Source organism: Pezoporus wallicus, unplaced genomic scaffold (genome assembly GCF_028554395.1).
Source record: "Pezoporus wallicus isolate ANWC-B61680 ecotype Strahan unplaced genomic scaffold, APGP_CSIRO_Pwel_v1 scaffold_2146, whole genome shotgun sequence".
Classification (NCBI taxonomy): Eukaryota; Metazoa; Chordata; class Aves; order Psittaciformes; family Psittacidae; genus Pezoporus; species Pezoporus wallicus.
Window position 1 is genome coordinate 3987586 of NW_026639769.1, and position 14832 is coordinate 4002417.

The following is a 14832-nucleotide window of genomic DNA, read 5'->3' on the forward strand; positions in this document are numbered from 1 at the left end:
TCTAACAGCATTTTCTCGGTGTGTGTTAGAAATAAAGCAGGACAGGGAGACTTAATTGCCTCATGTGGATGTCCTGGGTTGGGGCTCCTTTTCCAGGACATTGTGGTCCCTATTAGAAAGTTTTCTCTGAAGTGCAGAATATGGCCCTTTGGAAAAATAAATCTGCACTGGTGCTCTACTAAGAAGCTGCAGTGAATAATACTTTTTCTCCTAAGCTGTCAAAGAATCTCTCATAATTCATGTTGTTGTGTATTAAATCAGAGGTTTTTTTCCTTGCTTATGTAAAGATAACCCCATTAACAATTAGGAATGTTCTTCCTAAACAGTATACAATGTATTGTCTTTATAAATGAGTATTTTTATATTTTTCTCATGGCCTTGGCTAGGCTGGATCATTTAATTTGAATAACTCTTTTTATAGATTTCAATGACTGTTCTCCTAACCCGTGTCACAACGGTGGCCGATGCATTGATTTAGTAAACGACTTCTATTGTGAGTGTAAGAATGACTGGAAAGGCAAAACTTGCCATTCACGTAAGTGTTCTTTACTTTGATATTTAGTTTAGCCAAAGATTTGTTTTCTTTCTTCTCATGAGACAAGAGTTCCTGAAATTTAAAATAAAACAATTGCATTGAAATAATAGGCATATTTTCATTACCTTTTTCAGTTTCCCAGCAACAAAATGGAACATTTAAGAAATCTATTCCTTCATATAGTGAAAGTGTTACAAGAGACGCCTTAGATGTGATACAGCAAGTGGAACTCTGCATTTCTAGTTCTGTTGCATTTAAATATGAAAAGTAATTTTGCGATTAACATGTACCTGGTCTTAAAATTCAGCAACACTAATGGAAATTGAAACCGCTTTGTTGTGATGTATAGGTGACTACCAGTGTGATGCCAATACTTGTAGCAATGGTGGAACATGCTATGATGATGGAGATACATTCCGCTGTTCATGTCCTCCAGAATGGATAGGAAGCACCTGCAACACTGGTAAGCTTTTAAAATTTTCTACAGGTAAAGGCAGAAGTAGAGAAGTGTTTAAATAATGCCTGTTTTGTAAATAGGCACATTGTTGTTCTAGCTGTTCCAGTTGGCTGGTGACTGAGGTTTAGAGTAATTTCTTCCACTCACCTGAGGTGGTACTGATTTTCAGGAAACTGTTCTCTTCAGGCTGTTTACAGAGTCTTTTACTATCTTCTAAGCAGATTTGGAACACCTGTGTCTTGTCTTCTGTTAGTCTTTAGATACCATGTGTAAAAGTTTTCTTAGGAACTTAGTCTCCTGCTTTGCTTGAAGGTTCATAATGTGTATAAGTTTGTGACTGAGAAGCTTATGTGCAGGCAGACTTGGGAGAAAGGAAATAAAGTGGTTCTTGTGGACTTCCAGGGTTACTGCTTGCTCTAGGGAGCTACTCTTGATCTTTTGGGGCTTTGAATGTAGTCTCCATGATACATTTTTCTGAATATGAAACTTCCATCAGGACCAACAAGTTGTATGAAGGTAACTTAATAGGGATACTAAAGAGATTTTTAGATACAATTGCAACATTCAATCAAAATCTGAACTTTAACTCACTGCTAAAGTAAGAATGTAGCAGTATTTGAGGAATGTTTAGACAGATGGGGAAAAATTAGATAATATCTTTTATGAAACTTCATGGTTCAATTAATTGAATTGAAATGATGGTGGAGGTGAGAGTTGTGATGTAAGAATTTATGGAGTCTTTGAATCATCTTGTAAGTCTTGTACTGTTGACTTAAATGCTGTTCAGGGCTGTGATATTAACATATCTAGGTGATAAATACCATTTATTTTCTGTGCTAAATAGAGATTTTTTTTTCTCCTTTCAAAGCTAAAAACAGCAGCTGTATTCCAAACCCTTGTATGAATGGTGGAACATGTGTTGGCAGTGGAGATTCCTTTTCTTGCATCTGTAAAGAAGGATGGGAAGGACGTACATGCACACAGAGTAAGGGTTTTCTCCTTTCTTCCCCTGAATTCCCCTGTGCTATTAGGAGTGTCTGGCACAGAGCTGTTAACTGAAACAAAGCAAGTTTATAGTGTTCACATGCCAAAATATCTGAATCATTCAGGGTGGGAGGTAGGTAAAGATGATGATGCTCACGTAATGAATGAACAACTTGTCATGATTTTTTTTTGTACCTAGTCTGTGCCAAAATAAAACTTTCAGCCTTTCTACAGAAATACAAATTTTTGGAAATATGCAGCGTGAAAAAAACAAGTCCTTATAGAAATACTAATTTTAATAATGAAAACTGTGTAGGAAGGCAGGCAGTAGTGTATATTCCATCATTTTCTGAATTTAGAAATTAATTACTTTGACATACTAATCCAATTAGCTGGTTAGGTGGAGTAAAGCTTGCAACTTCTATTACTGTTGGGGAATTTTTTTGTTTTTTTGGGGGCTGTGGTTTTGTTTGTTTTTTTTTCTCATTGTGTAACATAAAGCAGGAGTGGGGAAGTCTAAATTTGAGCTCTGTTTTTGCTCTAAATCTATTGTGAAATTACTGTTGTATTGACGTATGCCCTAGTTATCTGTTTTAAAGCTGACGAGTGCTAAGTATAAATGCTAGCAATGAATTTGGAGCAGTTTATGATGGGAAAGATTTGTTTAAGAAATCTGGCTAGTTCCACGTACATTATGTATAAAGTGCCAAAGCAGTAGTAGTTCTTTAGAAAGCTTTTAGAGCCTGGTTGAATTACCCACTACCAATACAACCAGTACCTTTTTCTATTTGTTATGTTGCCATCATGCTGCCTATCAAGATTGTGCTGTTGATATATCAAAATACACTGAAGTTGTGAAGTCAGGCATTTGTCAGTCTATTCATAAATGTTAAGGTCTGTTAGGTCTAACTGAACTTTCTTGGCAAGTGTGGAAGAAAATGTTTATTTCTATATTGGTCTTCTTTGCTTCCCTGAGCTATAATATAATATGTTAGACAACAAATATGCCACCAGTTATATTAGCTTGTATTATTTTTTTATAGATACCAATGACTGCAACCCCCATCCATGGTAAGTATGCAAACTTCAGTTCTGTACCTACTGTGAAAATAAAAGTGAGCACTGTAATACGGATTCCCATTCCAGATGAGAACTCTGTCCAAAAATAATTGAAGCCAACCTGTGTAAAAGTCTTAAAACATATTTTTTTGCCATGCCTTATCTATTCCTTGGCAGAAAAAAAAGACTACAAAACAATCCTACTTGATTCGTGTGAAAAGGAAAAAGTATTTAGTGCTGTCTTTGTGCCAGAGTAAATTACTGTGATATGAAATGAATGAGACCTGTGAACATCTCAAGCACCTGCATCTTGGTTTTAGAATAAAAAATAATAAATTAAAACCTGTTAGTTTAAATGATTTTAGATAATATAAAAATGTCCTGCTAGATCAAATCTTATGTATAAATATGTTAAAACCAAAATTTTCTGGAGTATGCAATGGGAGTATTTCAGAAGTTGTTATTACAGTTGTAGGGGAAAAATGTGGATGAAGAGAACCAGCTACCTTATCTTTCTCTATCATCCATTTTGATGCAGTAACCTGTACTTCATATTTTAAAGAAAACCAGCCTTGCATAAGCTTAGGCTTTCTCCGTATTCACTTTACAGTGAGGTTTTATCTCCTTGAGTTCTGTTAATACACTTCCCCTCGCCATGCATGCACTTTTATAGGATGTTGCTGTTCTAACAGGTGACTAAGGCATATTGTTTATCTAATATTATGCTTTCTTTATTGATGGGAATAGACCATCCCCCTGAACAGCACCAGAAGGTTTAATTAACAAAGCTTTAATTAGAGACCAATGAAACAATGTAGAAGGCTTATTAAGTAGACTTATATTCTGAATTAGCAAGGACTTTTTAATTCTGTGTTCTTGAATGGTGAGAAAGTACACGAAGAGGGACAACAGAAATTTGCATTTAAACACACCACATGAGAACTGTCATTTTTGCTCATCTTTAGATGACTGAATCTACTCTGTGAATGCTTTGTGTAATAATAGGTTTGTTACTTTTACAGTTACAATGGAGGCATCTGTGTTGATGGTGTGAATTGGTTTCGATGTGAATGTGCACCTGGGTTTGCTGGCCCTGACTGCAGAATTAGTAAGTACCTGTATGGGTAAAGACCTCAAAGGCTGTACTATTCTGATGTACAAATCGGAAAGAACACCCTGTGACCCTTTTTGCATTAAGTTGGCTAAATTCTAAATACTGAAGCAGAACCCACCTGCCAGTCAGCCAGGTAGTAATACTTGTGAATAATGGCAGGTTATTTTCCTTTCTTCATGTCACTAAATGGAACTGAAATGAGTTGCTTAAAAAGCTTGGATTTTGCTGGATTTTGTTTGACAATTCTAAATGTTCTGGGGTACTGACTTCATAGAAGCTTAATTAAGTTTTAAGTATTCTTCTTGATAAGCCACTTATTAAAGAAGTTGAAGAAGAATATGGCCAGGTGTCCTGTTTAACATCAGAAACTGAAATACACTGAGACACCTCAAATGAAAACAAAAACATCAGGAGTGTTCTGCTGGCATATGAATAATGGAGCAGGGTGTGGTGAAGGTCCGTCAAAGCTATAAAATCTGTTACACTTCTGAAGGAGGCTAGAATAGAACCAAATGCCCTTCCACAACCATTTGGTATTTTGTATTGCTGACATGGGTGACAATTGCACTACATTTATCATGTTCGCTTTCTAAGTCCAGTCCTTTAAACACAGAAGATGAACTGATACTGTGCATCGGTCAAGAACTGGTGTTTAAACAGTTTTTGAGGGACTAGATGGGCCTTCATTTACAATAGAAGGAAACCTTTCAAAAGATGCTTTGCAAGGGAATGGTTGTGGTTGAAAATGAAGTAGTTGGTGTCCGTGGCTCACAACTTGACAGGTTGGTTTCTGTTGCCTTTGTTGGTAAACTGTTGCATAAATTACTATTGGTCACTTCCTCAGGATAACAACACATTACTGTGCATTTGAATGAACTCTGCTTCCTTGCCTCTTTCAATAGATTGCTATGCCCAAATCTCTGAATCTTTGCATATTGTTTGTTTGTTTTAGGCTTGTGCTAACTGTATGTATTAATCTACTCGCTATTTCATGGTTATTAAGAAAAAGTAACATCAGATGTCTGTTACAAACTCAACTATTACTTCTTCCTTATGGTGAACAGTATAAGAGTCGCTTCTTTTGAGCATTTTTGAGCCAATTCATTGTTCAGTTCTTGCATTGTGATAACTTCCTGAAAGCATGCGCTTTTCTAAGAAGCCTAAATGTCTTGAGATTGGTGCCAGAACAAGATGTGGGACTTAATTTCTGTAGCTGAATGTGGAGAAGACATTGGCACCTTCAACTGTCCAATACCTCTGCTGTGACATGAGTCAGCATATGACTGCTGCTTTGATCACCAGAACCTCACTTAGGGTGCAGTTATGAGAAATCTGTTGGGTTACTGCTGAAATGGTAGAGCTATCCAATTAGGCGATTAATTCTGAAGCTTAACTGCCTTTTGCTTATTAAGAAAGCAGGTATTTACCAGATTATATCTTGGTAAATGTTTAATTACAATGTTCTATGCCCTTTCCATTGAGTTTTACCTACTTTCTGTCTAGATATTGATGAATGCCAGTCTTCGCCTTGTGGATATGGTGCCACTTGTATAGATGAAATAAATGGATACCGATGCACTTGTCCTCCTGGAAGAATTGGTCCTAGGTGCCAAGAAGGTATTCCTATATCTACTATCAATCTTTAACCCCAAACCCAGTAGGGTACAATATAGCCAGTGCAGAGTTTACATACAGTAGTCTGATGTGGAAGAAACAGTAGCTAGTATTTTTATTTTATTTAAATTTGTAAAGCTTCAGTAACTCATAGTGGTGAAGTGTCTGAATGAGTGTCTGTTCCCTTTTGGATTTTTTTTTTTCCTAGTGATTGGAATTGGAAAGCCATGCTGGCTTAAGGGAATGACATTTCCCCATGGCAGCAGGTGGGATCAAGAATGCAACAACTGCCACTGTTTGGATGGCCGTATTGACTGCACCAAGGTAGGTGTTTTGACCAATTTTTTTAAATCCTTCTGGCTGAAACAAGCTTAGTGTTCTTCATGTGCAAGTTCATTGGTGTGTCCCAAACTGCCTTTAAAAAAAAATCTAATGACTTCCTGTAAAAAATACTTGTGGGATTGTCTCTAATCATAAGCTACTGTCCTACTCTCTACCTGCTAGAACAAGCTGTCTAAAAGCAGAAAGGCACTTTTGCAGAAAAGGAAGTATGAACTCGAATGGAATAGTGATCTTTGAAAGGATAACGAATGACTCTGCTAAATCTTTGCAAACACAGTTTTAGAGCTCCTAATCTTGTGAAACATTAGTTCCAAGATAAAGAACATGTAGGCAGAAAAGTTGTTTCAGCAGGTAATAGTTGCCTTTTTGTATTATGCTTCAGAAGGTTTATGAATTGACAAATGGCAACTTTTGTGTATTTATTCTTTAGTGTATTTATTATAAACTGTATCCTGGTGGTTGTGACTTAGGAAAAATCAGACTAGCCTAAATGCAGATTGAACGTGTTAATGTGTGCTCTAAGCCTTTCAGCTCTCCTGAGATAGGCTTCCTCAGTGGATTTGTGGTACCTGTGCAGCTTTATATCGCAGATGCAGAGAGACAAAATCAGTAAGACAAGTTGTAAGGCTAAGTGGGTGGCTTCAGATGAGCAGAAATAGCACTTGAAACCCTGTCTCACACGACAGTCTCCCACATTTCACTGGAAGCACCAGTTTAAAAACCTCTGGGTCCTATTATTATTCTATCCAGCCTTAATCTTACTTTGTTTAGCTAGGTGGGCACTGTAGGTAAAGTTATAACTCTTGCAGTTAGTCATTTAGAAACACTATTTTAGACCCTTTGTGGTGTTGTGATTTCAAGTTTGAGATATCTTCAGAAGATAACAGTACATGAAGGTAACTAGAATCTCAGAAATTTTTGTGTGGTAAATATGGGCAAATCGCCCATATGTGGTGTTCAGTTCTTTCATGGAATAAACATGATTTCTTGCTGACAATTTTGCTTTAAGAAATCTGTAAGTACCCAAACTAATAGCTGTATAGAATTTACTGTATAGAATCTTCAAGGCTACATCATGAAATAGAGTGGTTTGGAAGCTTGCTACACCTCAGTGACTTGGTATCAGCATACTGTTTTCTTTTGGGAGAGTGGTTGCAATGATAGTGCTTATCACCAATGTGCATCAGCTCTTAATATCTTCAGTGTTCTGTGGCATGGATTGCAGTATAAATATTGAAGAGAAATTAATTCTTTTGGAGAGGTGTGTCTCTTTCTAGATTATAGAAGCTTAGGTGACTAGTTTAAAATAAATGCTTGAACTTCTGTATAACTCTGTTATGGGGGACAAATCCGTAAGCCTCCAAGGAGATATGGCCAGTCAGTGATGTTTTGGGTAATTCTTACAGTTTTTACTCTTTTGTCCATAGAATGTATCTTTGTGCAAGAGCAACTCCATCTCCTACTAGGACTGCAGCAGTATTGAAATAGAATTAATTTTTTTCTTTTGCAGTCAGTAGTAGATCATGACCATTTTATGAGAATGGCTTATTTTGATTTGATGCATAAATGCAATTAACTGCAAAAGTACTTTGTTCTTTTTAATTTCTAGGTTTGGTGTGGGAAAAAGCCTTGCCTGTTACATAGACACTGGGATAATTCAAATAACCAGTGTCCCATGGGTCAAGAATGCCGGGAGAAGTATATGAAATGTTTTCAGCCACCATGCACGGACTGGGGAGAATGCAGTGCCTCTGAACCTCTGCCTGCCAATATCAAGTGTCTGCCTAATTCTGGATACTTGGACAATGACTGTGCTAGAATTACTTTAATTTTTAATGGAAACAAAGTCCCCCAGGTGAGGGCAAAATTGTGACAAGATATGTAGGGATATGTTCCCTGTCAAAGCTTGGAAGATTAATGTTTCTAATATGATTTTTGCCATCATAAACTTGCTAAATTTATTGTTAGACTCTTCTGTTGCTATTAATTGTGCTTTGTCTAAAAGGGTGAGGCAGAATAAGGGTTTGTGCTGAATATTTTATTTTCTTTAAATCTGAAATAACTACTTTCTCACATTTCAAGAGGGGCTCACACTATACTGTGGTAGTCGTGTAAGATCAGTTTCTCACCCTTCATTTTAAAGCCCTTTCTTGCTGCCCTCTTTGCTGCCTTCATCAGGTCTCAGTAACTGCAAAAACCCTGAAGATGCTTAATTTTCTGTACTATTTTTTAGTTAAAATAGTCATACAATCTCCTTTGCTTCTAACAGGGTACTACAACTGAAAATATCTGTTCTGAAATCCGGTATTTACCAGCTACTAGGAGTGTTTCTAGGGACAGAACTCTGATAATATTATGTGATCTGTCGTACTCCACAGAGAATGCAGTGGAAGTTGCTATTGTAAGTATGAGACTTGTATTAATATACATAGAATTATTTTTTCTTATTAGTTTGAGCTGGGGAAGAGGTGGTTTAAGCTTGTTTCACTTCAGTGCAGTTGCTGCAATCTGTGGCTTAGTCTGACTGCAAAGCAATTTTGTGATCTGGCTATTTCCTGTAATAGTAGATAGTTAAAACTGCAGGTTTCATTAATGACAGAAAGCTACCACAACCTCCTGATAAATTATTCTGAAGTCTAATTCAGCTGAAATTAGTGAACAGCTGCCTATCTTGAAATCCTGGGCTACTGACCTTCTCAGTAAGGAGGTACAGTTGCAGGTGGCTGGATTGAATCTTATGAAGAAGTTTCTGCTGTACATATGCAGTATGGTTGCTGGAGCTGTTCATGGCAGGGGGCGTTGGAACTAGATGATCTTAACTAGATGGTCCTTTCCAATGCAAACCATTCTGTGATTGTATGAAATACATAAGTAGGAAGTGGAAGGAGGTATAATTTGAGTAGATGAAAGTAACCGTTGCCCTATTGAGATAAAGACTTGCTTTAGAAGCAGGTGAACCCAGTCTCTCAGTGCTTGTGAATTGCTTAATTTCCAAGAGTGAGTTAATTTTTATAAAATGTTTTATCCAGGCAAAAGCTGAATTGTCTGCCTCTGAGTACTGTAAATAATGTGCTGAGCCATGATGCAAAAAGCAAAGTGTATGGTATAAATACAGCAGACTGGTACTAGTCCAAGCTTCTATCTAGATAATCCACATGTCTTGAAGTAGTCCATACTATGACTAAGTTTAGCTCAGCAGTGTAAGTAACATGGAAGGCAGCTGCCGTTTATTTGAGGTATGCTAGATTATCAAGTAGGCATGTTATCCACCAGGTCTTGATGCTGCCTCTGCAGTCTGGATAGAGACAGCCATGCTATTGCTACAGTAAACTTTCTGAGGGTACTATTTGTAACTACTGTAAATTCAGCCTAGTGAATTCAATTAAGATGTAGCTAGATTTAAGAAGTAGATTTCCACAGTTAGGCGATCACAATAACTTCCTGGTTTTCCTCTTCTCTCCCTTTTAGTCTTTTGTCCCGCATCGAGATGAAGAAGATAATAGTCTCATACAGAATGCTGCTAATATAATAGTAAATGCGATCACTAAGCGGCAAAACAGCACTGTTATGTTGGCGGTAACTGAAGTTAAAGTAGAGACCATTGTTGTTGGGAATTCATCATCAGGTAAGATTCCCAATGCATGCATCCTCTGTGTGAGCATTTTCTATTCCCTTACTGTCAGTCTTATCTTTACATGTTGGGGAAAATGATAGGTTGGGTTGTTTGTTTAATTAATTGCTATTACTAATTGAAGTGAGTGGCTTTAAAATCAAGGTTCTGTGCCTATGCGCAAGTTTAAACTTAACCTCGTCTCTTACATAGTATTCCCACCTACCCTTGCCACTGTTTTGGCCCTGACTCCCAACCCTATTCTCCAGTCTAAGCATATCTTTCACAAGATCAGAAGTTCTTTTAATGGACTGTTCAAATCCTTTCCAGTTCTCCTGCGTTAACCTTAACCCAACCTCATCACTTGAGGCTGCTGTGCTGTAGGAGCTGAGACTCTGAAGTAATAAAAATATGGTGAGAGCAAGGACACATAGTGTGATACCAACTCTCTTCTGAAGCACTTACGTATTTTTTGCCTTAAAAAGAGTTAAAGATGTGTAATATCTTCCAATAGTTAATCATGATAATGTAAAACTTTGTTCTCTTTCAACATGTGCTTCTCACTAGTACACAGCTGGTTTAAAAAGTAATGGTCATTTCTCTTAATGAGGATATGGTGTGATTGGAGAGATCTTTATCTCTGAATACTGCCTCTCCAAGAGCGATGCCAGAATAAGCAATTGAAGATTTTGTATGCTTGTGTTCCTCTGCCTAGGTGAGGTGGGAGATGCTCTTGTTGGAAGATCTCTAATAGGCTCAAGTTCAACTAAGCCCCAGAGTGGAAGTCTTACAATGGTGGGAGGCCCTCCCAACTCCTTCCCAAACATAATCTGCTGGAAGGTCTTCCACCCATAGTCCAAACAATTAGTAAATTGCCAGGTTCTGCTTCCCTTCTGTTTCCCTTCTAGGGAATGCCTTTAATTTGTTAAGGCCTTTGCCATAGTGATAGTTCTTCAGATCTCCTGAAGGAGTGTACCAGCTTTGTTCTTTCCTTGAACAGAAATTGTGTAGACATGAAGATTCAAGCTGAGTCTCTGACATACCTCAGCTGCTTTCTTTTGATTCTGTGTTAAATGCTAGGCCAGAAGGGATGGGGATTACTTTGTCTCCCACCTCAATAAGATTCAAAGATTCTCCCAAGGAAGTGGATAGACTTCAACATCTTGTAGCTAGGGGTAGAGAATGGTTTCCAGACTCCTCACTTTAACGTAGATGCTCAGTACTGACTACTGGCCCCTAGTCCTTCAATAGGAGATTTTATGAAATAAACTGTAACCTGGACTAGTATTCCCTGACTTGGTTTGTTTTCCTGTTAGCCCTTAATTGGGTGAGGTAGGTGGAAACCTGTTATAAAATGTGGCATAAAGCCCTATGTCTGTGTTGAGAATCTCATTTCTGTGGGATGCACAAGTATCTAGATGGGGGTGATCATTTAGACATAATTGATTTCCTCTAGCTTTAAGGAAAAAAATATTCTGAATCTGGAATCTTTATGCATACAGGAATGGTTTTCTAAAAAAAATAACCTGGGTCCGTGTGGCTGGGAGAGCACTAGTGGGGTTTTGTAACTGGAATGTGGAGAAAAGCAATTGCCTCAACTTATTTTGTTTATTCATTGAGCAGTGAAGACTCTTATCTCTAGTGAAAATCTGATGGTGTCTTACTCTGAAGTAAAACAAGAATACCCTAAAAAGTGCATGACTGATTTGGTTACATAGCTCTAACCTGAAATTTTTTTGAGATAGCTGATACATAAATGTCTGTGGACTTGATGGCAAAGGACTCTTCTTTCTGATATGCAGGATATATTTCTTGCAAGTGCTAGCTCTTCTAGAGCAATTTAGAGGCATAGTACTCTCTTTAGCCTACCTCCTACAAGGATAGGCTCATTTTTTTTCTTAAGAATGTTACTGAGGTTTTTCTTGGCTGGTTAGCATAGATGCTTGTCAAAGAGGTGCTGCTCATACAACCAGTTTGTCTGTTGGAGGGGAAAAATCTCCAGTGTAACATCATTAAGCAGGAAAAACTCTGCCTTGGTGTAAGTTGGTAAAGCACATCTCTAGATGGAGTAGTGTGTTCAAACAGTTATTGTTGTGCTTGTAATGGCATCTTCCTCCTAAAAATCTTTCTAGTGATAACCTGTAGTTATGTATGGATACTTCTTTTGGAGATGCCCAGTGCTATATATCTAGTTTTATTAACTCAAGTCTTTGATGTTTTTGTGTCTTTCATTTGCCTTCTAGATTATTTAGTTCCAATTCTTTGTGCGGTATTTAGCATTGTATGGCTGACTTGTATAATCATCTGCGTGTGGTGGACTCGGAAGAGAAGAAAAGAGAGAGAAAGAAGTCGTCCTCCCAGAGAAGAGGGTGCCAATAATCAGTGGGCACCTTTAAATCCCATACGAAATCCTATAGACAGATCTTACAGTAACAAAGACATTCGTTATGAATGCAAAAACTTCATATCTCCTCAAAAAAGAACTTGTGATGCAGTAGAGGAGTATGTAGAGTATGAGGAAGAGGAGGATGAAGAGGAGGAAAGAGATGAGGAAATGGACAAATTCCTCTCTCACAAACTTGCAAAGCCTTTGCCCACAAAGGCACCTGACACATCAGAGAGCAGTCCAGTAAAGAAATCCCATCAAATAGGCAAAATGGACAACAGATCTGTAAAAAATGTGAATGCATCAAACTTTGAAGGCAGTAGAGACTAACCTGTATTTGGAATGTAGGCAGACTGTGCCTACCCTTACTGGGGAGGGGAAAAATTAACATCTCCACTTTGCATCAAGGACTAAAAATATCTGGAGTCAAATGTTCATAGTTTCTTTATTTTGCGTAAAAAAAATAAATAAAAATAATAAATAAAATTTATTTTGTTTCTTTAGCCTTGTATAAATTATTCAATGACTGTCAGATGAAAAAAATGAGTAATCTTTGATAGTTGCTATTTTTGTAAAGTTTACTTATAATACACTCGCTGTGTGGCAGAGGAGAGGTTGTATTTTCAATATGTGTAAAGTTTATTACAAAAGACTGTACACTGTTTACAGAATGTATTTCTTTTTATTACTTGCTCTAATTTAATGGTGGCTTTAAAACCTCCTGGTTGAGGAAATTGTGTGAACTTTAAACTGCTTTCTTGACTTTAAATCTCTATTAATGGCAGCTCACTGCACTTGTTACGTTAGTAGCTTCTCTAAGATTTTTCCAAATTTGCCTTACACACTTTGTAATAGGAACAAAAAATATTATAGAGATCTTTCAACTGTGGATTAAAAGTGGCCTTTTTATTTCTGTTGAATTACTTTAGAATTGCAGTATTGAAGCATGTGACAAGTGCCTTGAGATTAAACTTTTTCTATAGCAACTGTCAAAGACTGCCATATCAATATAGTAAAATTGTGAGAACTCTAGGTTCCCCAACTGACACAGTTTATTTTCTAATAGTTAAAGTGCTTTTTTTCTGTAAATATGTACATATTAAATGAATCACTCTGTATATTTGATTTAATAACTTAAATATTTTGGTCTTTTTTTTACATGTCATTCCTTTTAATTTATGTTGCAGAAAAAGGAGGCTTTATGGCAGTTTATAAGACTTTTTTTGGTATTATGTCCAGATTAGAAAATGATGTTAATACAATCAATGTTAGGAATCTGTTGGTCATTTGTATTTAGGAGCATAACCACTTGTGTGTAAATAGATCCAGAAATGTTTGTTTATCCCCACGTTCAGTCCATCTCAAGAACACTAACAGGTGCATCTACTGTACAGTACCAACATAGCGAGGCATTGTTTTTCTTTGTGAATATGTTAATTACATGTGGTATTACTTTTTTTGCGTTTAAATACAGGCCTAATGAAGGGAACAATATTTTCCTCAATCTTGTTTCTGTTGTGCTTTATTCATCTTTTGCTCTAAAGAAAAAAGGCTGGCAAGCTCAGAGGATGGGAGTGTACCACATTAGAGAGGGGTATTTGTCACGGAAGGCTTATGCGTTTGTTCTTGGGGCTTTATTTTTTTTTTAAAGGCTTTTATTATTGCTATTAACTGGGCAAACTATAAGTTTATTTTACTTACTGAAGAAACATAACACTACGTACACCTAGTTACCCTACCAGTGTGAGAAGCGGATGTTTGAGAGTATAAACTCTGGCCCATGAACAATGTAAACATGAATGTTTTGAAATCAGTTATTTTATACAGGAACGCAGGATTTGCTTTGCAGGATCTTCTGTTTTAGTACATTTTTTGACATGTTCTTAAAAAAACTTTCAGAAAAGAAACTATTTATTAAAAGCATTTTATAATGGTGTTTGTTGTAACTTTTTTACTTGTGCTAAATATTCAGAACTTATTTTGATAACCTGGTTAGGAGTTAGTTTAGAAAAGGGTACTATCCTTCTCATGTTCCCCAGTATAATCCTGAGTATTTAAACCAAAACCACTTCTTTTTTTTTTCTGCTACTCTTGTAACTTTTTGTACTGTAATGCTGCTGTCTTCCATAATCTAATAAAATGATTCCCTCATTGTGTGTAAGATACTTCAGATTGTGTTTGCTTTCTAAGCGCTTGGAGTTCTGATGTGATGAGGCTAAATGAAGGACGAGTGACAGTCCTGATTTAATACAGGGTACTTCCTGTAACCTTATAGCCTGCACACAAGTGCCAATACTTCCCCAGCCAGCTTAGCAGTGTTGTCCTCTGCCCACTGCTGCAGCACTGACTGCACAGGACGTGGTATTGTCCATGTCTCTAGACCCATGTGGGATATCTCCAGTACCTGACCCAGGAGTCTCCCTGCGCTGCCTCTTTAAAAAGCACAAAGACTGGTTTTAGCTGACAGGTACTGACTGTGTGTATGATGTGCCTTTTTTGAAAGCTGCTGAATAGAGGCTTGTGGGAGCACTATCGCCTTACTTCCTTGGGTGATAAGAGAGCAGTTCAGGCATGCAGGGATGTGAGGTATTCTTGACAAATTCAGTTGGGTTTTAAAGTAATACCTTTCTATTCTATTCTGCAGCCATTCCAGCCTTTTATTTGTCATGTTTCAGTTCAGTAGGTCTATGCCTGTTTCTTACGGTGACTTCAATAGCTTTTGTATAGAATA

General features: G+C 37.2%; 1 protein-coding gene across 2 annotated transcripts in view; it reads left to right on the forward strand.

Moving 5' to 3' along the window:
* JAG2 (jagged canonical Notch ligand 2) overlaps window positions 1–14271 on the forward strand; it is a 68098-nt gene extending 53827 nt beyond the window's left edge. For both annotated transcript variants that reach the window (XM_057416209.1, XM_057416210.1), the window contains 11 exons: window positions 422–535; window positions 885–998; window positions 1861–1977; window positions 3020–3047; window positions 4058–4143; window positions 5653–5766; window positions 5972–6087; window positions 7715–7960; window positions 8375–8506; window positions 9574–9730; window positions 11959–14271. In XM_057416209.1, the coding sequence (XP_057272192.1) occupies window positions 422–535; window positions 885–998; window positions 1861–1977; window positions 3020–3047; window positions 4058–4143; window positions 5653–5766; window positions 5972–6087; window positions 7715–7960; window positions 8375–8506; window positions 9574–9730; window positions 11959–12431 (1697 nt within the window). In that variant the 3' untranslated portion in view covers window positions 12432–14271. The remainder of the gene's footprint in view (window positions 1–421; window positions 536–884; window positions 999–1860; window positions 1978–3019; window positions 3048–4057; window positions 4144–5652; window positions 5767–5971; window positions 6088–7714; window positions 7961–8374; window positions 8507–9573; window positions 9731–11958) is intronic.
* The last annotated feature ends 561 nt before the right edge of the window (window positions 14272–14832 follow it).